Source organism: Abramis brama (genome assembly GCF_963993115.1).
Source record: "Abramis brama genome assembly, chromosome: 1".
In the NCBI taxonomy this organism is placed as follows: domain Eukaryota; kingdom Metazoa; phylum Chordata; class Actinopteri; order Cypriniformes; family Leuciscidae; genus Abramis; species Abramis brama.
This window is the reverse complement of record NC_139963.1, coordinates 6,120,448-6,146,201: the sequence shown is the minus strand read 5'-3', so window position 1 is coordinate 6,146,201 and position 25,754 is coordinate 6,120,448. Positions and strand designations below refer to the sequence as shown.

The 25,754-nt window shown below is 43.8% G+C and overlaps 2 protein-coding genes across 5 annotated transcripts in view; both read left to right on the top strand.

Annotated features, from left to right (window-relative positions):
* The window catches only part of LOC311079737 (uncharacterized protein), a 183,357-nt gene that overhangs the window by 57,648 nt on the left and 99,955 nt on the right, over nucleotides 1–25,754 (top strand). The window lies entirely within an intron of this gene.
* Nucleotides 1–25,754, top strand: part of LOC311079613 (NACHT, LRR and PYD domains-containing protein 3-like) — a 118,527-nt gene that overhangs the window by 8,443 nt on the left and 84,330 nt on the right. For all 4 annotated transcript variants that reach the window (XM_084109193.1, XM_084109194.1, XM_084109192.1 and 1 more), the window contains exon 3: nucleotides 19,517–21,478. In XM_084109193.1, coding sequence (XP_083965319.1) covers nucleotides 19,517–21,478 — 1,962 coding nt within the window. The remainder of the gene's footprint in view (nucleotides 1–19,516; nucleotides 21,479–25,754) is intronic.

Here is a 25,754-nt window from a genome sequence, read left to right as displayed (position 1 = left end):
CGATCCAGAGACCGTTCACGTCACTTCTGCCGATCCAGAGACTGTTCACGTCACATCTACCGATCCAGAGACTGTTTGCGTCACGTCTGTCGATGCAGTGTACCCGTCAGCCCTGCCACAGCCAAGAGGGTGTCTTCACTTTTGATATGGTTGCTGTCCTGCGTGCCTGGGCTGCACACACCACCAAGATGGCAGCCTCCAGTCTGGTTGGAACCCCGGACACTGTGCTGGAGCCGGTATCTGTTCCTTTTCCTGAGCCGGTGTCTGTTCCTGAGCCGGTTGTCTGTTCCTGAGCCGGTTGTCTGTTCCTGAGCTGTTGTCTGTTCCTGAGCTGTTGTCTGTTCCTGAGCCGGTGTCTGTTCCTGAGCCTCCGTCGTGGCCGCCCAAGGGGTCGTCTCCGCCCTTGTCGCCCGATGGACTGACATCTCCAGCCTGTATGCCCGATGGACTGACGTTTCTGTCCTGGCCGTCTGCACAGCCTGCTTCGCCCTGGCCGCCTGAGGATAAGTCTCCACCCTGGCCGCCTGATGGACTGTCGTCTTTGCCCTGGCCGTCCGATGGACTGTCGTCTCCACCCTGGCCGCCTGCACGACCTGCTTCACCCTGGCCGCCTGATCGACTGACGTCTTTGCCCTGGCCGTCCGATGGACTGTCATCTCCACCCTGGCCGCCTGCACGACCTGCTTCACCCTGGTCGCCCGATCGACTGACGTCTTTGCCCTGGCTGTCCGATGGACTGTCGTCTCCACCCTGGCCGCCTGCACGACCTGCTTCACCCTGGCCGCCCGATCGACTGACGTCTTTGCCCTGGCCGTCCGATGGACTGTCGTCTCTGCCAAGGCCACCCGATGGACTGTCGTCTCTGCCCTGGTCGCCCGATGGGCTGTGGTCTCCGCCAAGGCCGCCCGATGGGCTGTGGTCTCCGCCAAGGCCGCCCGATGGACTGTTGTCTCCGCCCTGGTCGCCCGATGGGCTGTGGTCTCCGCCCTGGTCGCCCGATGGGCTGTGGTCTCCGCCCTGGTCGCCCGATGGACTGTCGTCTCCGCCAAGGCCGCCCGATGGACTGTCGTCTCCGCCCTGGCCACCCGATGGGCTGTGGTCTCCGCCCTGGCCACCCGATGGACTGTCGTCTCTGCCCTGGTCGCCCGATGGGCTGTCGTCTCCGCCAAGGCCGCCCGATGGACTGTCGTCTCCGCCCTGGTCGCCCGATGGGCTGTGGTCTCCGCCCTGGTCGCCCGATGGACTGTCGTCTCCGCCCTGGTCGCCCGATGGACTGTCGTCTCCGCCCTGGCCGCCCGATGGACTGTCTGTTTCGCCCTTGCCGCCTGCTAAGCCGTCATTCCCTGTTCCTGTTCCCCTTCATGGACCTGGCCCCCCATCCCTCCCCCTGATCCTCCACTGTTCCACCTCCCTCCTGGACTCTTGTTTTGTAGTTGTGTCTTGGAGCATCTGGTAGCCGCTCCGTAGAGGGGGGGTTATGTCACAGTGTCTGGTTTGTGTATCCCGGGTGTCCACTAGATGTCTCTTCCACATACTGGCCCTCATTTATCAATCTTGCGTAGAAACGGGCGTATATATTGGCGTAAGATTATGCTTACACTCCTCTCATCGCCTGATTTATGAAGCTGTGCGTACCTTTGAAATTCTGGTGTACGCAATACCTGCCCTTGATAAATGCCGCGGCTGAAATCGATCGTCATTAGAATAACACGCCCCTATATATTCAAGTCTCCGCTTCCCCCACGCCCTCATTTTACGCCATGGACACACGGAAGACGGCAAATTAAAGAGAAACTTCTTTGAGAAAGAGAAAGCGAAACCAGGGAAGTGGAAAGAAACAAATTTGATTTCTAGATTTGTATTATTAATGACGCTTATTGTTATTTAGAAGAATAATGTCGTTATTATTATTTGTATTATTATTATTATTATTATTTGAAAGAAGAAGAATGGCATTTTTATTATTTTGTCAGTCTGAATTATTTTTTTGGTCATTGAAAGCCTTTCATACTAAACCCAGTCCGTGCATACCTGCCGGGCCTAACCATCGTTTCAAAGAATAGTACAACGGCGAGCGCGTCGAGTATAAACGCCTCGTCCGTTTGGGGAGGTGCGCGCGCAGTCTGCGGAGACTCGCGCTGCGGAGCCAGGCGAAAGTATACAAGGCTTGAAACGTCAGGTAAAGCGCACAGGCTCGCAACTTAAGGAATACATATGCCTACAATTCAAATGCTTTGATAAAGTCACACAAATTAAACATTGAAGTCCATGTTGCACAAAAATAAACACTGAAGTTTATAATTACTATGTTGTTGTTTTTTACTGTGGGTCATATTATATCTTTTAGTTTGTCAGTGCGTTTTGTGGTGTTAGGAATTGTTTTTTTGCGCATTCCCGCACTCAAAACGTGCGTACACCACCTCCTGAGCTGGCGTAGGATTTGAGCGTGCCGTACGCCAACGTCCATATTGATAAATCTCAAAGTCAACGTGGTTTTGGGTGTACGCCAGGTGTACGCTGGAAATTTGGTGTACGCACTTTTGATAAATGAGGGCCACTGTCACCACTACATCATGAACTGCATTTCCCACAATCCTTTTCTGGACTCTTCATTGATCATTGCACTCAGCTGTTCCCACTCACCTTGTTAGTGTCTGTGTATATATACCAATATATATGTCAATATTTGTCATGGAGTCCTTGTATATTGTCACACCACTTCTGGTAGTCTGTTCTTGCCTGTTCTTGTTTGTTTTCTTGTTTCTGGATTGCCTTATTGGATTTTGACCCTTGCCTGGACTGGATTGTGAGTATGGATTACCCTATTAAAATTACCCTATTAAAATACTTTGGATCTTACCTTTTCCCGTGTGTGTATCGTGACAGCATGTGCATGACGTTATCAAATGGTAGTTGAGGAGAGATCCCCTGATATGATTGTAGAGTGTTTTGGGTGTACAGAAGTATATGAAAGTGCTATATAGATGCCTAATTAATTCATTCATCATTTTCAGAGATTTGCGTTTTTGTTGTTTACATAGAGAAAGTTTTCAAAAACTTGTACTTTTGAAACACATTTTCAAAAATTTGCGTTTTTAAAAGCCGTTGTCGTGTAAATGAATGTCCAAAACGTAGGGGTGTAACGATTCGTTTTAACAACGATTCGATTCGTATCACGATTCGTGGTTGTCGATATGATTCAAAGACGACATTGGTTCATTTAGAACGATACGATCCGAAACGATTCAGTGACTTGAAATCGATTCAGTGACTTTTTAGCCAAAAATTCTTGAAAGGGAATCAGGTATCAATTAATTACGAGCACAGTATAACGATGATAGGACATGAAATTTCGTTTTTCTGAGGTGAGAGACTTTATTTCGTTACAAGTTATGAAAATAATGATAGAATAATGACACGGGCATATAGCCTGACAACATCATCTGACCGCAGATACTGAATCTGGACAACACGTTTTTTTTCTAATTTAAAACGTAATGACGTTGCATGCTTGTAGTTTATTTTGTGCTTTATATATAGTGAAACGATATAAGCCTGCAGCGCGCGCTGCCGCATTTGCGCGTGCAATTGTAGAGTGTGCGCTACAGCGGCTGAGAGAACAGGAAAGTCAGTTTTTCTGAGGTGAGAGACTTTGCGCTGCTTGTTGTCTTTGTGCTGCTTGTTGTCTTTGCGCTGCTGCTGGCGCGTCACGCATGGCGATCACGTCACAGATAGGCAGACTGAATCGAGTAACGTTTAACGCCATATAAAAAAAAATCCATATAAAGTCTGACGTGCTTAAATCCAATGCGTTATTTCCTAGTATCGATACAATCGATTCATTACCTTTTAAAACGATGTTAGATCGATATATGTCGTCCGGAAGGCCAACTTGCCGAGCACAGATCGATGCAGTTGATGATTCGTTACACCCCTACCAAAACGCATAAAAAAGTTTTACTATTTTAGACATAAGGCATAACCGACTCTTTACGAGGATACTTGCACAAATGCCATTTTGAGATTGTCGGAAAGTCTTTTATTTCCTGTCGTTTTATTTTGAAACTGTAGTGACGTCATTTTCTTTCCGAGCGCATCACATCCTCATTCCCGACTCCGCATTCTGTGGGATGGTGGCTCTTGTGTGCGTAACCTAAGCGAAAACCACACACACACACACATACATATACCTATTTGGACACCAGTGCTTGTACCCAAACTTCAATAATAAAGTTTGCTGGAATAATTTCTCCGTGCCCTTCTCTCTGACCGGAGCCCTGTCAAAGGAAACTGTCAGACCAGTATTATCCCCTTCAGAGTGTCCCACTCTATCACATGGTCCTTCGAGCCGGATCTGACAGCTTTCTGGAGACAATATGGAGCCAGGACAACCATCTGCAGATCCAGCAGTGCGTTCTCGACCCCAGCGGGAGATACAGTTACCAGCATCCCTTGCAAACTTTGAAGTTGGGTACACACCGAGAGTCACAGTACTTCCTTCCAATGAAGCTGAGGAACTCGGAGCAGCAGCCCCAGCTCACGACATTCCAATCCCTGATCCACATTCACTGCCATTTGTGAGAGCAGAGTCATGTCGATCCTTGGTATCTTCTCATCGTAGCAGACCGAGATCTCGAGCTAGTGCTGCATCATCAACCAAGAGGTCCGTTGCAGAAGGGCTATCCGAGCTACAGAGTGCCATGTTGGAGGAACAGGTCAAGCGGATGGAATTAGCAGAAGTGCAGCGGCAGATTATGGAGCAGACGCTAGTGGACGAGCAGTGTACTCTTCTAGACAAAGAAGCCAGAGACGCCCTCGATGAGAAGGAGGAACTTCTCAGAGAACAAGAACGGCAGAGACGTCGACTGGAGGAGAAAGCAGAGATGGCATACAAGAGTAAAGAGGCTATCACCAGGCATCAGATGTTGCGACGGCGACTGAAAGAGAAAGAGATGGAATTGGCGCAAGCAGCTCTTATCACGTCTTTCCTGAAGGAAGAAGGAATTAAGAGTCCCAGTTCCTCCAGGCCCCTCAGTGAATGTGAGTACAAACAAAGGTCCTCATCAGAAGCTCAGCCTCTCCTACTCCACTCACAAGGTGGACATGGACTGCTCCATTCTACTCCATCTATTCATGTTCTGCCACCAGTCTCCAGTGCAGTCATTAGTCCACCTGTCTCGACCAGTCTTCCATCAGTCCAGCCCGCTCCACAAGTGAGTGCTTATACTACTACTAGTATACTCGCCCAGCCGCAGCCTACGCATATTACCATGATTCCTCCTCCTGCAATCATCAACCCAGCTTTGCAGTCGGCTCCCAGACCAGCCGTGAGTGCCGTTACCTCACGTGCTCCGCCACTGTCAGTAGAACAGTATATGGCCCCACTTCGCCAGCCACAGATGGTCTATAGCCAAGCCCAGGTCCAATATGTGCCTCCACCTGTTACACCTCTACAGCCAGTGCTATCAGCTGCTAACACGCTGTCCTATCCTTACCCCGCCATGCCACCTTTGCCACGACAGGGCACAGCGCCTCTAGATTACAGGGCAGCGCCGGGTACAGACCTCATGGAGCTTCTAGTTGCCACATCTTATGGCCTTCCTAGACCTACTCTACCTCACTTCACCTCAGGTAAAGAGTCAGACTTTGCCCTGCTCAAGATGGCTTTGGACAATCTGCTCAATACACATGCTCACCTCACAGAGCAGTTCAAATATCAAGTCCTCCTCGATCACTTGAAGCTGCCAAGCGCCTACAAGCTAGCCCAAGCCTACATGTACCATCCAAAGCCGTACACCTCAGCCCTCCAGGCTCTCCAAGATAAATATGGGCAACCGCGTCAGCTCGTGCAGAGCGAGCTGGGTGCCATCTTAAACTCACCTCACGTAAGATCTGGAGATCCAGAGGCATTTGACAACTTTGCCCTATCAGTACAAGGTCTAGTTGGCATGCTCCGCTCTCTCGAGGGTGAGAATGGCTACGAACTGCGATGCGGCTCCCACGTCGACAGGCTGCTCAGCAAACTGCCTACTAACTATCGAGACGCGTTTGTGGAGTACAGCATAAACCGAGGCATCCTGAGGACCGGCACTGATCAGACTTACACGCTTGAAGATTTCTCTGTTTGGCTTCAGTTAAAGTCACAAGCAAAGCGCATTTCATCTCGAGCAGCTCTGATGTTCCAAGACCAGTCTAAGCCAGTTAAGGGCCAAAGGAAATCCCAGGGTCCTTCATCCAACGTGTTTTACAACACTGAGAGCCAAGCTAAGGTAGCCCCTCCAGATCCTGCTCGCAGCACAAAGTCACCCAAAGTTAAACCCAGTGTGAAGCCTTACTGCCCGTACTGCGATGCCCGTGAGCATTACCTCAGCTTATGCCCCAAATTCAAAACGCTCACTCCATCAGAGATTTCCACCTGGATTAAAGACAGAGGCTGTTGGAGGTGTGGCAGGAACCATAAACCTGAGGCATGTACTCTCAAAAAGCCTTGCCAAGTGTGCAAACAGCAACACCTGACCGTGCTTCACGAAGTGTGTTCCCAAGAGGCTAAGAAAGTGTTAATGGTCAGTGCTGCTCCCAACACCATATACGTTGACCGTCCTAGTCGTCCGCAGAGAGTCATGTTGAAGCTAGTTAAGGTGCGCCTGTACAATGCCGAGCACTCTCTGGAAGGTTTCGCTATTTTGGACGACGGATCAGAGAGAACCCTCATCCTTCCCTCAGCAGTCCGGCATCTCCATTTAGCCAAAGAGCCTGAAAGCTTGCCTTTGCGTACTGTCCGCCATGAGGTGATCCATCTACAAGGAGCCGCTGTCTCGTTCGACATCTCCCCAGCTCATTCTCCCAAACAAAGGTACCACATCTTTCATGCCTTCACTGCTGGTGAGCTGAGCCTGTCTGAGCATAGCTATCCTGTCAAATCACTCATGCGCAGATACCCCCACCTGCAAGGTCTTCCTCTGCCGAAGGTTGACAAGGTCCAGCCGCTTCTGCTAATAGGCTCTGACTTTCCACATCTGCTGCTTCCCAAACAACCGGTCCGAGCAGGTCCTCATGGGAGTCCTGTAGCTGTGTGTACTGCTCTTGGTTGGACATTGCAAGGCCCCGCCAACCTCAACCTTACTGGTGAGCACTCTCACTGCTACTTCACCATGTCTCCTAACTCAGAGCTGCAGCGGCATGTTGAACGACTGTGGGAAGTTGACATAACCCCGTATGCCAACGCCAAGACTGTGACCCGCTCCAAAGAAGATCAGCAGGCCCTAGAACTGCTGGAACAGCGCACAGTCAAGGTAGAAGTGGATGGAGTAACAAGGTATGCTACTCCACTACTGAGGCGCAAAGCTAGCCTCACACTCTGGGCTCCAAAGCACACATTGCTCCCACAGCTACGGAGCACAGAACGCCGTCTAGCCAAAGACACTGCTCTAGCCAACACCTACTGTCAAGAAATACAGAAACTTGAACAGTTGGGCTACGCCAAACTTCTACCTTCTGACATAGTAGACAGCTCCACAGAGTCCTGGTATCTGCCGCACCATGTTGTCCACCACAACGGTAAGGTGAGGATTGTCTACAACTGTTCCTACCAGCACAATGGTCAAAGTCTCAACAGCCAACTGTTGCCCGGTCCGACCTTAGGTCCTACTCTCCTCGGTGTACTTCTTCGGTTCCGAGAACACAGTGTGGCTATCAGTGGTGACATCAAAGCGATGTTTCATCAAGTTCGCCTGCTACCAGAAGACAAGCCCCTTCTCCGTTTTCTCTGGAGAGGTATGAAGAGGGAGGAGGAACCAACAGTGTATGAGTGGCAAGTTTTGCCATTCGGGACGACATGCAGTCCCTGCTGTGCCACATACGCCCTTCAGCGGCATGTGAAGGATAACAGCAGCGGTCATGAGGACATCCTACACCTTGTGGAGACTGCCTTCTACGTCGACAACTGTTTGACCAGTGTCACGAACGCTGATGAAGCCAAGACCATTATCAACCGGATGCGTAAACTGCTCTCAGCTGGAGGCTTTGACATCAGGCAGTGGGCCAGTAACACCCCCACAGTTGTTGAGCATCTTCCATTGGAAGCGAAAGCAGCAAGCACCGAGTTGTGGCTCTCTCAGCCTCGACAAGATCCCGAAGAGCCAGCCTTAGGCCTTCGCTGGAACTGTCTTACCGATCGCCTTGGTTACCGCCACAGACCAGTAGAGTATTCACAGCCAACTCTGAGGAATGTCTATAAGGTGATGGCATCGCAATATGATCCCCTCGGATACCTAATTCCATTCACCACACGAGCGAAGATCCTGATTCAGGACCTGTGGAGAGTGGGAGTTGGCTGGGATGAACCGATCAGACCAGAGGCTCTGCTGGATATCTGGACACAATGGGAGAGTGAACTAGTCCATCTTCCACAAGTGGAAATCCCCCGATGCTATGTCCCATCAGTAGCAGACACTGGGCCACCCAGACGAGAGGCACACATCTTCTGCGACGCCTCTGAAAGAGCCTACGGGGCCGTCGCTTACCTCCGCACCCAAGACAATCAAGGTGAAGTCCACATTGCATTTGTGATGGCTCGGTCACGAGTGAGCCCTCGCAAACAACTATCCATGCCACGCCTCGAACTGTGTGCTGCTTTAGCCGGAGCCCAGCTGGCTAAAGTTATTATGACAGAACTGTCTCTTCCTTCCCAGCAAGTCACTCTCTGGACTGACGCGATGACAGTTTTGTTACACCTCTACAGCCAGTGCTATCAGCTGCTAACACGCTGTCCTATCCTTACCCCGCCATGCCACCTTTGCCACGACAGGGCACAGCGCCTCTAGATTACAGGGCAGCGCCGGGTACAGACCTCATGGAGCTTCTAGTTGCCACATCTTATGGCCTTCCTAGACCTACTCTACCTCACTTCACCTCAGGTAAAGAGTCAGACTTTGCCCTGCTCAAGATGGCTTTGGACAATCTGCTCAATACACATGCTCACCTCACAGAGCAGTTCAAATATCAAGTCCTCCTCGATCACTTGAAGCTGCCAAGCGCCTACAAGCTAGCCCAAGCCTACATGTACCATCCAAAGCCGTACACCTCAGCCCTCCAGGCTCTCCAAGATAAATATGGGCAACCGCGTCAGCTCGTGCAGAGCGAGCTGGGTGCCATCTTAAACTCACCTCACGTAAGATCTGGAGATCCAGAGGCATTTGACAACTTTGCCCTATCAGTACAAGGTCTAGTTGGCATGCTCCGCTCTCTCGAGGGTGAGAATGGCTACGAACTGCGATGCGGCTCCCACGTCGACAGGCTGCTCAGCAAACTGCCTACTAACTATCGAGACGCGTTTGTGGAGTACAGCATAAACCGAGGCATCCTGAGGACCGGCACTGATCAGACTTACACGCTTGAAGATTTCTCTGTTTGGCTTCAGTTAAAGTCACAAGCAAAGCGCATTTCATCTCGAGCAGCTCTGATGTTCCAAGACCAGTCTAAGCCAGTTAAGGGCCAAAGGAAATCCCAGGGTCCTTCATCCAACGTGTTTTACAACACTGAGAGCCAAGCTAAGGTAGCCCCTCCAGATCCTGCTCGCGACGCGATGACAGTTTTAACGTGGCTCAATTCCGACTCGTGTCGCTACAAGGTCTTTGTAGGAACTAGAGTCGCAGAAATTCAAGAGCTCACTGAAAACTCGACCTGGCGGTATGTCAGCACCACTGACAATCCAGCCGATGACCTTACTCGCGGCAAACCCTTGCTCAAGCTCAGCCAGCCGAGCCGGTGGAGCCAAGGTCCACCATTCCTCCGACAACATCCAGACTCCTGGCCAGTGCTTCAGTTAATAGAAGCCCAAGAAGCTGACGAGGATGAACTTCGGAAGACATTGTTCTGTGGAGCCACCACCTGCTCTCCGACCACGACACTCAGGTCTGATATAGACAACTGGGACAGTCTTCTCAAGGCTACCCATGAGAGCTTTCACGGGGCGGCTGATGACCAGAGCAGCCCTACCATGACAGCAGCTGATGTCCAAACAGCAGAGCTCCATGTCCTCAGACAAGCCCAGAGTGAGTCCTTCCCTGAAGAGGTGGAAACTCTTGCTGCTGGTAAGTCCATCTCGAGACTGAGTCGCCTGCTCATGCTTGCTCCAGAGTATGATGAAGCTGTTGGCCTGGTGAGAGTGGGAGGTAGACTACGCAGAGCAGAAGATCTTGACCCAGATGCGATGCATCCTATCATCCTCGATCCCAAATCTCATGTTATGAAGCTGCTCATTAAGAAATATGAGAGTGAACTGCTACATCCTGGTCCCGAGCGGGTTTTCGCCGAAATGAGGAGAAGATATTGGATCCTCCGGGGAAGAGAGTCCATCAAGTGTCATCAGCACGGCTGTGTTGAATGTCAGAAATGGCGCGCTACTCCAGTGGTGCCTTAGATGGCAGACTTACCCCCTGCCAGACTCCGCTTATACAAGCCACCTTTCTGGTCGACTGGAGTCGATTGTTTCGGCCCTTACAACGTCAAGGTGGGCCGGCGCACAGAGAAGCGGTGGGGTCTGATTTTCAAGTGCATGACGACGAGCTGTGTGCATCTTGACCTACTGGAGAGCATAGACACTGATGCTTTCCTGATGGCTCTCCGCCGCTTCATCGCTCGCCGCGGCAAGCCATTTGAGATCCTGTCTGACAGAGGAACCAACTTCCGAGGTGGAGCTGCGGAGCTGCAAGCCAGTTTTGCCGCTTTAGAAGTTCCTCTTCAAGAACAGCTGGCCAGACAGCAAATTGAGTTCCGTTTTAACCCCCCTGGGTCTCCACACTTTGGGGGAACGTGGGAACGAGAGATCAAGTCGATTAAGTCAGCTCTCCAAGTCATCCTTCAGGACCACACCGTCGCCGAACCTGTGCTGCAAACTGTGCTGATTGAAGTGGAGGGAATACTCAATGCTAAACCGCTTGGGTACATCTCCTCCGATGCTGCGGATCCGGATCCCGTCACACCAAATCTACTGTTGATGGGACGCCGCGACGCATCACTCCCGCAGGCTGTTTACGCATCTAGTGACCTTCTCAGCAGGAGAAGATGGCGCCACAGCCAGATCCTGGCGGACCATTTCTGGTCCAACTTCATCCATCGCCACCTCCCGGACCTTCAGAAGCGGTCGAAGTGGCACAAGGATACAGACAATCTGACTGCTGGCCAGGTAGTGATGGTGGTTGATTCGCAGCTACCCAGAGCCCAGTGGCCCATCGGGAGAGTGGTGAAGACCTGTTCCGGCTCGGATGGACGAGTCAGGACAGCTGAAGTCAAGATCAAGGGACAGACCTACCTACGGCCAGTCGTGCGCCTTGTGCGGATGCCAGCCTGGGAGGATGAAGACGACGCCAACTAAGTAGACTTTCCTTTGGGATTCAAATTTATTGCTAAATTTGGGGGCGGCTATGTCGGAAAGTCTTTTATTTCCTGTCGTTTTATTTTGAAACTGTAGTGACGTCATTTTCTTTCCGAGCGCATCACATCCTCATTCCCGACTCCGCATTCTGTGGGATGGTGGCTCTTGTGTGCGTAACCTAAGCGAAAACCACACACACACACTCATACATATACCTATTTGTACACCAGTGCTTGTACCCAAACTTCAATAATAAAGTTTGCTGGAATAATTTCTCCGTGCCCTTCTCTCTGACCGGAGCCCTGTCAAAGGAAACTGTCAGACCAGTATTATCCCCTTCAGAGTGTCCCACTCTATCACAGAGATATTGTGTGTAGGCTATTTGACTGTTTAGGCGAGTATCTGAAGGCCACAATGTACTTTTCTTATGCATGTTTAGCCCCGTCTCGGAGAGCGCACACAGCTTAATACACTTTTAATAACGCTGTTTAATATCAAGCACTTCCAGCAGTTTAGCAAAAGTAGACTATATTTACAACACTCTTATTTGGCTGATTTGGATGTTAAGTTTGACTTGGGTAATGTAAGCGCACCGCTGTGAACAGGGGCGTCACTAGGCCCTTTTTAGGGGGGCTTCATTTTTCAATCTGCAGGGGCGCCGAGCAGAGCGAACATCAGAGAGTACAAGATGTGTCGTGAGTGCATTTATTGATAGATTGCTATGATATTACATCTGCATCGGTGCAGTTCTTTGTCATAAATGCATTGCAGTTTACATAATGTAATTACTAGAGCATTGGGAGCAACACAGGACGGTTCGGTTTCTCATCCGAGCGCGAATTTTAGCAGCACGACCATAGACTGTAAGAGCACGACTGACGCTTCAGTTTACGGTCAAGTGCGAGTTAAGAATAAGTAGCTAAACTAAACATTTTATATTTGACAGTTTTTTAGGTCATGAATGTTAAACGAATGACAAAAATAATTAGAAAACTAATAAACTTTTGTCTAATAACGTGTAATTATTAGGGCTGGGGTAAACGATTATTAATTAAACGATTAGTCGGGCGATTATTTTATCGATTAGTCGACTAATCTAACGACTAATTGGAATTATTTATCCTGTCTGTTATTCGCATATCTCTGTCGAGCCGTTACTCCGATGGATTTCAAACTCGACAGTTGTCTGGGCACGAGTAAGTGCAGTGCCAAGTTTGACGTTGTTTGGATGAGAAATGCAAAAGATATGTTAAATATATTGGTAAAAGAAGCACTTAGAAGGTTGTTGTTTAAAAATAAACATTCTGACATAAACACACTGTCAGCTACAATGTTTACTTCTGAATAATATAGTATAAATATGATAAATCCTTTTTTTTTTCATGCAATTAATCCATTGAATCAATATAAAAGTTATTTTTCACATTGAAACTGTTGAAAATACACAACAAAGTAAGTTGATCCACATATGACAGCCTCTGAACTCGGTCAATACTAATCTGGACTAAACATAGGCTACATTCAATCAGCCATCGCTAGAAATACCTTCTGAACGACGGCGACCTTCTTTTTTGACGGCGATCAGCTGTAAAATGGCTTAGGTCCTGCTCGGTTTTCGTTGGCTTTGAGTACAAGAATTGAAAGTTTTTTAAAAGATCCCCTGGGGTTAACGTGTCGGCATTCGACAGAAGTTTGACGCTGTCGTGTGAGAACAAGCATCAGTCGGCATTTCTCTTCCTCCCGCGTGCCTCATCTTCTTAATCTCCTCACGTCAATGATTAGATTTCGATGGCTTACGTTTCTTCCCTACGGCAGAATCCACCACAGGTTCATCAATGTATTATTTTTTTTGTTTGTTTGTTGATCAAAAAGTGCAAAGTAGATAAGGAAAACTAGGATGCCGGGTGTCAGAGCGCCACCGTTACTGTTTACAATGCGTGGAATGGTGCGCTGTGATTGGTTGAGCGGATTTGTGGCATTCTGCAGAGAAAGGAGACTGGCGTTTGTCGCGGTTTGGAAAGAAAGGGAGAAAACATGGCAGAATAACACGGCGGGCGGTGTGTGTGTTAGTGTGGCGAGCTGTACCTCCGGGAATGGTGCAAAAAAATAAATAGATAATAAATAAAGAAGCGTCGACGCAAAAAATATGACGTCGACGTAATTTTGGCGTCGACGCGTCGACGTCATCGACGCACCGCTACAGCTCTAGTAATTATGTCTTTGTGAGGGGACAAGAAACATTAACAAAGCCGTTTTCATAGGCACAAGATTAATAATGCATGTGTCTACATGTTGAGAATTAATATAATACAATTTGTAGCCTTCAGTAAATTAAAAAAGGTCAGCTTTAGGAGGGGAAGAGACAGGGCAAGATCAGGAGACTGAGGGAAAAAGACAGAGTAATGGAGATGAGGAGAGAGCAGGTTTTAAATCTATTTCTTATCTTTTTTTGGCCTTCAAATGTCTTGAAATGCACATATCAGAGAAATAAAAATGTTTAACCCCATAACAACTTCAAATGTATGACCTCTTTGATTATAAAGAGAGAAATAAAAATGTTTAACCCCATAACAACTTCAAATGTATGACCTCTTTGATTATAAAGCCCTGTCTACGGCCATATATTAGGCCTAGATCAATAATGAATGTGTACATATTGTGAATGAATTTAATAAACTTAGTTACCTAGCTTTCCTGGTAGCTTTGTCTGAGAAAATGATTCATGAATCAACCTATCAGTTGACCCTATGTTTACTTTCTTCACTGACAAACAAAAATGAAAAGCCTATATCAGTCAAAGCTCAGCTTTAGGAGGGGAAAAGAGACAGAGCAAGATAAAAACAAAGAGAAAAAGAGTGTGATGGTTTTAAAGCTATTGTTATCCAATTTTTTTGGCCTTCAAAACATCTTAAAGGGGTCATATAATGGTACATGCACTTTTACAAGTTGATTGTACTGAGATGTGCATTGGCAGTGCCTGTACACAACCATCATAAAATGATAAAAATCCATCCAGTGTTTTTTTAAAAATCTTCTTATACGTTTCCATCCATCTCAAATCAAGCCGTTCGACCTAGTGACGTCACACGGTCGGACACCCCTCCCACGATGGTTGATTGACAGCAGTGTTTCAACACAGACCCCGCCCTCGCGCGTGAGCGAGCTGTCAATCATAGCCCGCGCGGACCGGCGCGTCATTGTTGTGATAGCTGGAGCACTGCAGAATGGCATCTAAGCGATTGTGGTGTTCTGTTCTTCGGTGCAATAACGAATACCGCAGTCATGTTGATGTTCCTAAAACCATACAGCTGAAGACGCAGTGGCTGAGTTTGTTCTCGAATGGAATATTCCCCACGATCAACGTCAATGCTTTCATGTTTGCGCGAATCATTTCACACACCAGACTTTACAAATGAGGTCAGTATAAAGCTGTTTTTGCTAATAAGCTGCTCCTGAAAGTATCGTACCAACTATTCGTGTTCCTGCTGCACCTCCAGAAGAACTGAAGTGAGTGTAACGTTTTATTAACCTTTATATTAATCTTTATAGTAATCTTTGCAAATCGCTACGCTTCACGATGAATGATCCGCCACTCTTTTTGTTTGCAAAAATCAAAATTGAGGTTACGGTGAGGCACTTTACAATTGAAGATTTTTTTTTTTTTAAAGAAAAGAGTGAAGAGTGTAAATTAATTTTTGTGGTAATGAACATTATCTCACAAATGTTGATTGAACTTCAATTTTACTGAACCCAGAATTTTCCTTTACTGTAATCAACATGCACAGTCAAGTTTATGGTAACACTTTATTTCGACGGTCCACTTTATGGCGCTTTTCCACTGTATGATACGGCTCAGTACGGCCCACTTTTGGGGGGTTTCCACTGTGTAAAGTTCCTAGTACCTGGTACTTTTTTATTACCACCTCGGTTGAGGTTCCAAGCGAGCCGTACCGAGACTAAAATGTGACGTGTACACACTGCAGATCACTAATTTGGTCAGAGAGGATCTTCACTGCAGCGTCATTGGATTTGCGACACGAGACACCAAACCCGCCAGATTTAAATAGTCAGCAACAGCCACCGCAGGATCATTTGTCTGCACGACTTTTTTAAAAGACTTGCTTTAAACGACCATCGCACGCAACCTAAAAAAAAAAAAAGTGTGTATCGTGGCCATTAGACAAGGAGGCGGCACAACTATAACGATCAGTCTATAATCCCACCCATATTACCGATTTATGTTTCTGCCGGTGCCCACACTCCATACACAAAAACTGGTGAGGACATGTCCCACCCGCAAGTTACGCCTATGTTACCAACCAAACAAAAGCACATTCTCTCCATGAGTGTTGTCATGAGTCGCGCTCTAGCTGATATCTGCTGATCCGTAGTGGTTCACAAAAAAATCAATAAAAAAAAATCAATAAATACTAGGGCTGTCAATCGATTAAAAAATTGATTGTCAATTTTTTTGAAAAATTGATGATTGTCATGAGTTAACTCACGATTAATCGCATTTTTTTTATTTGTTCTAAATGTACCTTAAATTAATACTTTCAAGTTTGTAATACTCTAATCAACATGGGCATGGATAAATATGGATGCTTTATGCAAATGTATGTTTATTATTGAAACCATAGTCAACATAGAGCATGAAGACGAGACATGTTTCAAAGGTCATAGACGTTTTTCAAAGAACTTGTTCATGTCTTCTAGACACATGTAGAAAGAACAAAGTAATACCAGGTTCCCATTACTTCTCTTTCTTTGCACTGAGCAATTCACTAACACAAACATGTTTAGATTTTTGCATGACAGGGCAGCTCTTCTGAAAATGCTAAATGTACATTTATTATTTATTATTACATTAGTTTGTCTCTCTCTATGCCCATTTTGATGAAGCTAAATTCTCAATAAAACAGTTTTCATTGGTATATTTTACTGTTTCTGTTGTCAAACAACGGAATGAATATGAAATAGTGACTGAAACGCGACCCATTAAGACATAACCAGCTCTCAGAGAGAGAGAGAGAGAGAGAGAGAGAGAGAGAGAGAGAGAGAGAGAGAGAGAGAGAGAGAGAGGGAGAGAGGGGGTACGCGCGTGTGTGCTGGGAGAGCAGTACCGGCGGTACCGGTAGATTCTCAGAAACTAAATATGGTTTGGGCGCTTTTTTGAAGGGAAAAAAATCGCTAAAGGGGTCTGCAGTGTCGCTAAGTTGGCAACACTGTGTATCTCCATTTCTCCAACTAGGTGTTGGGCCACGGGTCAAACAGAAAATACGCGCTGCGTTAATCGCGCGTTAAAAAAATTAGTGCCGTTAATATGATTTTGCGTTAACGCGTTATTAACGCGCTAACTTTGACAGCACTAATAAATACCTATTTACAATAAGCACTTAACTCAAAAATAACTATTAAATAATACAATAACTTGAGAACTGGCTGACTAAAATCAACTTGAAAATGCTATCTACGCATTACTTGGATGCGCTCTCGACATTTGTCATTAAAATAACGCCATAGACACAGCCTCAAATAAACTATAAAATGGTGGAGATAATCGTATCTGAAAACTGCAATAGATTTTTTATTGGTTAAAATCAATACAATATATCTTGTATTTTTCAGTGGCTGCTTCACAGGATTGGCTCCTATGATCACTTAGAAGCGGTGCTAAACTGCAGTGGAAAAGCAAACAGAACCAAAAAATAAAGAGAGCTGAGTTGTGCCGAGCCGAGTCATACCACGCAGTGAAAAAGTGCCTTTAGACGTTCTACTAACTATAAGTAAATCGCAACAACATGTCAACTAACTCTCAGTAGAGTATTAGTAGACTGTAAGTAGACTGTTAGGTTAGGGTAAGGTGTTAAGAGTTCGGGCTAGTAGAATAAGTTGACATGTAATTGTAAAGTCGCAGATATTTATTTATTTATTTTGATCATCAAAATAAAGTGTTAGCAGATATTAAACTGACAGTCTACTTATACTCTAATGACTTGTAGTTCACATGTAGTTGCAAAGTAACTTCTGGTTAGTAGAATGTCTAAAGTGAACCATTGAAATAGTTACCACAGTTTATTTGTTTAGCACTTTTTAGAATATAAACTGTTTAAAAGCAGCTTAACAGAAGATGTATGTATCATATATGCACAAAACAGCGTAATTAGTTTGATTAATGGCAATATTATTTGAGGTTCAGATGAATGATGTTGCTATCAGTGAAGAGTCTGATCAGAGCAGCATCTAAAACTTCTCTAGGCCGACAGAGCTGATGATATTGATCAAACGCAGCTGTCTGAGATTATTGTTATGTTGAGGGTCTAAACACTGTCAAACCCAGGTGCAGTGAAGGTGAACTCAGATCTGCAGTTGTAGTTTTAATAATAGTATTTATCTAATATTAACTGGAGTATGTTTTTCTGGCTGCCTCTGGAATCTCACTCTCTATTCAGAGCCATTTGCTCTTTATGCATAGTATATGATTGCAGAATAAATACATGTTTTTTATTGAATATTGATGGATCAATACATTTTGTGGGAAAATAAATCATTAACGTGGTTTGTTTTGGTAAAAAAATCTTATACATGTATGAGGCAGCAATAACCTTTAAGCCTTTTACCCCTGACTATCCAGAGTCTGGGTAAAAAAAAAAAAAAAAAACTCACCAGGATGAGGCAAAAGGCCCCCAGTATTGATACAACTTTAGCAATAAAGTAATGTGTTTTGCATAATATCGAAGTTAGTACTTGTTCAAAACAATCACTTTAGTTCTGTTTATTTTAATAAATAAAGTAAATGCATTTTTGTTTAATAATATACTGTCATTAAAATGAAACTGTTCATTATAAAAACCATAGACTGTAAAAAAAGATGGATGACGCCCCTTCGCTCTCTTCCATTGATGAGAACTGAAGCCGCCAGTGTCCCGATATGGCGCTGACATATTGGATCTTGAGTCTGCGCAGTAGTGATTTCGGGACCAGACCTGCGCAGTAGTGAGCAGGAAGTAAAGCCGCGAAATCAACGCTCCGCCCTCACTCTCGCAGAATGCACTCAGGGAGAGTGGATTCTGCATTCTTTTTTAAAAATTGATTGCAGTACGACAAGAGGCTTGTTAAAATAAAGTAAATACAATCTCCTCAGTCCTCCGAAGATCCCGAAAAAGATGTCCGTTGGTGCTTCAGTGACTACTTCGCTCAGAGAACCTGTCAATCACAGCTGTCAATCATGACGTTATACCACCGGATCACGTAACTAACTAAAAACCAACTTATTTTTGAAACAGACACTTGAAGTTACATCAGCGTGATAAAAACGACAGCAAATGAAAGAAACCACCTTTGGAATAAAGATATTTGAAGTGTAATTTAATTGTTTAGTTGGTCTCACGTCCCGTTGAATAACACGGGGAGGCGGGGCTTATGACCTATAATAGGACCAGTCACCGGGGGGCGATCAAGACGTTTTGGCTTCATTTTCAGGGCTTGTGCGGCACGCTTGATAAAAACACAGAAAAATATTTAAAAACTAAAGATTCTGAAAGTTTTGAAGGAGATCCCATAAAAAATTATATTGGCTTTACAGTAGTAACAATAATTGTGATATTTTATTATACGATTAATATATATAAATTTTTAAATATAATGGTTTCATTATAAATATGATGATTATCTCTAAGTTGGACACCCAACTTAATACGATATTTACCATCTGAATCAAACCATGTCATGTCAATAAATGGAAAAGTAAGCCAGCTGTTTATTATCATGTTAATTATTTTTGCCTTTAGCTTCAACAGCAAACTTTATATATTCTTCAGAATAACTGTTGATTTAAGTATCATCCGTCGCCATTTACAAGTAAATCAATTACATGTAATCATTTCACATGAACACTGCTTTTTCTTCATGTCAGTGTTTCTGTGATATTTTAAAATAATGGTTTCTGTTAAATCTGGTCACGAATTTTAACCACCTTTCTCTTTTATTCAAACATTTTGACTACTGAAATATTGATGTCTCATTACTTTTAGAACTATAAAGGATCTCCATGTGTGATATTAGGAAGTCAGTTTCTACATGTGGTATAGTATGTTTTTTATATTTATTTTTGTGTCTCTGTTCATCTTAATGTGTTTTCAGTGGTGTGAGAGCTGACCAGATCAGAGATGTGTCCTGTCAGACCAGCACATCCTCCTCCTGTCAGAAACACATCAGTCATCATGACACAGAAGCAGCCCTGCAGCTCGATTCTCACCAGCCAGTGCATGATGATCTGCAGAGTGTCAAAGACCAGCACAAAACCAGCATGAAGAACAAGTATGAGAGCTTATTTGAGGGAATCAAACTACAAGAGAATCAGACCCTCCTGAACAGGATTTACACACAGCTGTACATCATAGAGGGAGAGAGTGAAGGAGTGAATGAAGAACATGAGGTGCTACAGATGGAGAAAAGTTACAAGACACTCCAAGACACTCCAATCAACTGCAATGACATCTTTGATCCTTCACCTGAACTAGGATATGAGGAGAAGAGAAGAGAGAAGAAAGACAAAATCAAGACTGTTCTTACTAAAGGCATCGCTGGAATTGGAAAAACCGTCTCTGTGCAGAAGTTCATTCTGGACTGGGCCGAGGGAAAAGCCAATCAGGATGTAGATTTCATGTTTGTGCTTCCATTTAGAGAGCTGAACTTGATTAAAGATCGTCAGTACAGTCTTCAGAGACTTCTGCTGGACTTTCACCCTGAACTTCAAGATCTGGACTCAAACATTTATGATGAATGTACAGTTGTGTTCATCTTTGATGGTCTGGATGAGAGCAGAATTACACTGATGTTTTCAGACAGTGAGAAAGTTTCTGATATGACTGAGTCTTCATCAGTGGGTGTGTTGATGTCAAACCTCATGAAAGGAGATCTGCTTCCCTCTGCTCTCATCTGGATCACCACCAGACCAGCAGCAGCCAATCAGATCCCCTCCAAATACATCAACCGTGTGACAGAAATTCAGGGATTCAATGACCCTCAGAAGGAGGAATATTTCAGGAAGAGAATCAGTGATGAGGATCAAGCCAGCAGAATCATCTCACACATCAGAAGAGCAAGAAGCCTCCACATCATGTGTCACATACCCGTCTTCTGCTGGATCTCATCCACTGTGCTTCAAAACATCCTGAAACAAGATCTCAGTGTAGAAATCCCTCAAACTCTGACTGAAATGTACATACACTTCCTCCTCATTCAGACTAGCATGAGGAACCAAAAGTATGAAGAGAGAGATCCAGAGAATCTCCTGCAGTCCAACAGAGAAGTGATTGTGAAACTTGCTGAACTGGCTTTCAATCAGCTGATGAAGGGCAATGTGATGTTCTATGAGGAGGACCTGATTGAGAGCGGCATAGACGTCACTGACGCCTCAGTGTATTCTGGGATTTGCACTGAGATCTTTAGGGAGGAATCTGTGATTTATCACAGGAAGGTTTACAGCTTTGTACATCTCAGCTTTCAGGAGTTTTTTGCAGCTCTGTATGTGTTTCTCTGTTATTTACACAAAAACAGTGAAGTTCTGAAAATGTTCCTGACAGGAAAGTCCAGAACTCAGTGTGAGATTGTTTCTCTGGATGTGTTTCTGAAGGGAGCAATGAATAAAGCCTTGAAGAGTAAAAATGGACACCTGGATCTTTTCCTTCGATTCCTTCATGGCATCTCACTGAAGTCCAATCAGAGACTCTTACAGGATCTGCTGATTCACACATATAACAAACCAAAGAGCAGAAAGAAAATAATCCAAAACCTTAAAAAACATGAAAACACAGAAAGTCCAGAAGACAATGTCAGCCCTGAAAGATGGATGAATCTGTGTCACTGCTTGATTGAGATGAAGGATAGTTCTCTTGTTGACGAAATGCAGGCATTTTTACAATCTGATACAAATAACAAAAACCTTTCTCTTGCACAATGTTCAACTTTGGCAAACATGATCCTGATGTCAGAAAAGGTGATGGATGAGTTTGACCTTAAAAAGTACAACATCCAATCTTCACAGGGTCAAGAGGGTCAAAGGAGACTGTTACCTGCTCTGAGGAACTGCAGAAAAGCTCTGTGAGTGTGAAAATATGATCATAATATCAACTGATTTGAAATATGAACATAATACCTCTCATGTAGGCTAATAGTTTTGCTAAATGCACTGTAATGGCTTTTTCATTTACATAAATTTGAAGTGTCTACAGATTAAAATATTTAAAATAAATATTTTAATTTGTAATTATAATTGAAATCCAAGTCATTACATTTCTGAAGTTTTAAAAGCTTAATGTTCTTCAGCAATTACAGTCTTTTCAGCCATTGAATTTACATGACTTTTCCATTGTTCATAATTTACTGGATAAGGATTAAGCAATTGAGAAAAATATATTAATTTTCCTGGTCTAGAAATCACACTTTTAAAATTAGGCTACCTCATATACAGTATCTAGTTGCGGTGAGGATGTATTAAAATAATAAATATCTTGATTTAGGTCAGTGGGTTTCAATCCCAGCACTGTACATTTTTGATGTCTCTCTTATCTAACAAACATATTAGAGGTCTTGGAGTCTTTACTAACTAGCTGATGAGTTGAATTTGAAAATGCCGTGCTGTGGGTACTCCAGGAACAGGATTGAGCAGAAACTGAGCCTACTAGTCCGGGCCTTAATGCTATGGTACTCTAACCGTGATAAGAGCACTGAAAATGTTATGTGGCTTGGATGGCTTGAGTCCTTATAGAGTAATTTACTACAGCTTAGAACACGGCTCAACCATTCAGAATCAAGGTTCAGAACTATCTGTCTTATAACTAATTATTGACATACAAGAGGGCTTTTCACACTTGAAATTTACTCGTGGTCATTGTAAACCTTTACACTTATCATAATTTACCCTGGGTTAACAATTAATGCTGGGTATTTATAAACTGATGTTTCATGCTGTACACTCCTAAACCATCGGTTAATGTTCTTATTTGCATATTTGCGGTGTTAGATTCATTGATTTCACAAACGCTGCATGCAACCTGTTTACATGAAGACTCTTGCATTGCGCATCCTCATATTATATTGCCAAGTACTATCAAGTTTTTTTTTCTCTATATGGACTTTTTGGACAGTAAAGTTAATAATGAAAAGGTATCTTCTTCACTCCAATTGGCTAGTTTTCTGTTGCCATTTAAAATGTTTCCCATTAAACGCTGAAATAACTGTTTACACACCGCTCATGGTGCATCCGCAATTGCGTACTGTCGAGTAGGCACTACATTTGAATTAGAATATCCTTCGCAACCATTAAAAATGTATGATATATATAATATATAGTATGAATTAGGGCTGCACGATATTGGAAAAAACGTACATTACGATATTTAGTTTTTCTCCGATATATATTGCAATATATAAATAAACAATTTCACCAGTTGATTTGAATAGCTCTATTTGAATAGAATTAATCAGTCTAGAATAATTGGGGTGATTTTGTAGGGAAGTGAATCTGCATAGAAAATAATAATTTATGAGCATAGAAAAATACAATAGAAGAAAGATACAAATGAAATGAGCAGTGCTTTGTTTTTCAGGTAAATCTAACAGTATTCAGGTACAGAAATTGAATAATCAAATGTAAAAATAACAGTCTTCAATGTATAAATGAAATATAACTAATATAATTAATTACCGTAATGAATACAATTTATCTTTGTTAAAGCTACAAAAGTAATTTTCTCTTTCTTTTTTGTTGTTTGATCACCATTGGTATCACAAACAGCTGCGGATACATCAAGCTGCTGTTCCTTTAAGATGAATGCCTGTACCTAATATAAATGACACGCATCCGTTTACTTTCTCAATTGTTTACAGCACACGACCGACTGTGTTTACGAGGATACTCTCCGAGACGGACATTTTAACTTAATTTTACGTGCATGTGTCCATTTAAGCTCGAAATAAAGAGAAAGGGAACTGAATTCGGTGTTCATGTGCTGTCTGCGTGGCTTTGTGTGTGTGCAAAGAAAATGGCACGCGAGTCCTCTTGCGCTTGATGCCTGACTCAACTTAAAAACATGCACATTATAAACTTTCACTCTATGATGGTTAAATTTAGCAAATAATCCAAGGCTATCCATCAATCCATGTCTATTGCCGATGCGCACATTGCGATATCAATGCTGAAACGATACATTGTGTAGCCCTAGTATGAATGTGTTTAGTATGAATGGAATCCGGACGTACTACATCCGCCATGTTGTCATTATTATATGACCTACAAGCGTCAGTTACGTTGCTTCACTGCCATTCATAAAACATCTTCCTTGGCCTCATGTCCAGCTTATGCGCACTTCAGAAACTTGACAGAAGTTGTAGGTTATGCGGTGACTTTTCGCTGACTGTTTTTCAAATACTTTGTATTCAGACATACTGCTCTGAACGTACAGCATTCTATATATTAAATTATATTGTAGTTAATTTATTGGGTCCGAGTCCACCTTTGTCGAGTCCGAGTCAAATCCAAGTCCTTAACAGTCGAGTCCAAGTCCGAGTCCAAAGAGGACAGAGTCGGACTTTAGTCCGAGTCCTTAAAGGGATAGTTCACTTTGAAATAAAATTTTGGTATGTTTTAGCTTACCTCAAGGGCATCCAAGATGTAGGTGACTTTTTTTCCACAGTAGTTTCAATTTTGATATTTTTAGGTCAAACCGTTCTTGTCTGTCAGTCATATAATGCAGGTCTATGGTCACTATCTCAAAGAGCATGCACAGAGTCCAAATTAAACAATGCCCCATCATAAGTACACATTGATGGCCTAAGACACGAAACGAGCGGTTTGTGTGAGAAAACGAACAGTATTTATATTGTTTTTACCTCTTGTACAAATCCGAGATCACGTCCGGATACTAAATACTAAATACTGTTCGTTTTCTCACACAAACCGCTCGTTTCGTGTCTTAGGCAATCAATGTGTACTTACGATGGGGAATTGTTTAAATTGGACTTCTCTGTGCATGCTCTTTGAGGTGGTGACCATAGACCTGCATAATATGACTGACAGACAAGAACGGTTTGACCTAAAAATATCAAAATTGAAACTACTGCGGAAAAAAAGACACCTACATCTTGGATGCCCTTGAGGTAAGCTAAAACATACCAAAATTTTATTTCAAAGTGAACTATCCCTTTAACGTCCGAGTCGAGTCCGGCCGAGTCCACAAAAATTTTAATAATTTGAAATTGACCTTTAACAAAGACCTGCCCCTCTTAGTTACTGTTGCTACGTCCGACAAGCCATTCCGTACTCACGCCACACATCATGTACACAGTAAAAAATACATTGCAGAGCAAAGAGGACACTGACAATGCGCCAACAGACAAGACAGAGCAGGTTAATTTTGGTGTGAAATAATGTCTCAGTAATTTCAAACATGACTGACACTTTAATGTGTAGCGCCTCAGTTCAAGCAGCACGTGAACTGATTATCTCTTCTAGTTATAGCACAAATTAAACATGAATGAACATCAAAACTGCAAAAAGAAATCAATACACACCATTTTTCAAGTTCAAGTCCACTAGACTTTAATCTACCAACTGGTTTGGTTTGTTTGTTAGACAAAAATGGCTGATATTTGCATTATGATTGGTCAGGTTGCCTCTCAATCAAATTCCGGTGAAAGGTCTCAACACTGAGCTCTTAAATTAATATTTTAACCCTTACAAAATGATTGCAATGTATAGTTGCAGTCATACGTTTACCTATTATACATCTTTCAGAATCTGCAAAGTAATGCTAAAGAATGCTACAAAATGCATTAAGAGCTAGGGGCAAACTTTTGAGCAAGATGATAGTGATGTTTAAATTTTCTTATTTTGTTTTACATGCTAATATCTTATTTAGCCTCTGAAGGGCAGGACTAAATTAATTTAACTTTTAAACAAAATAAGAACAATTTACACGAACAATCAAGTTCAAAAGTTGAACCCCCTGGCTCTTAACGGATGCTTCCTTCTTGAGCATCACTAAATGTTTGCAGCGTTTGTTATAGTTGTGTACGAGTCCCTCAGTTGTCACCAGTGTGAAAAAATGGATCTCACAATCATAGTCACTGCTAGTAAGGAGTCAAATATGCAGAAGGTTCTGGAAAAGCAAAGAATGTGCAGGAACGGAGGGATTTTTTTCTAAAGACCATTGGGCAATTTAACTGTTCGCGACAAACAAGGGACTCATGAACAACCATTACAAAAAACTAGGGGTGTAACGATTCATCAACTAAATCGATGTATCGATTTATATTCCTATGATCCAACTACATCGATCTGTACTCGGCATTTGGCCTTCCGGACGACATATATCGA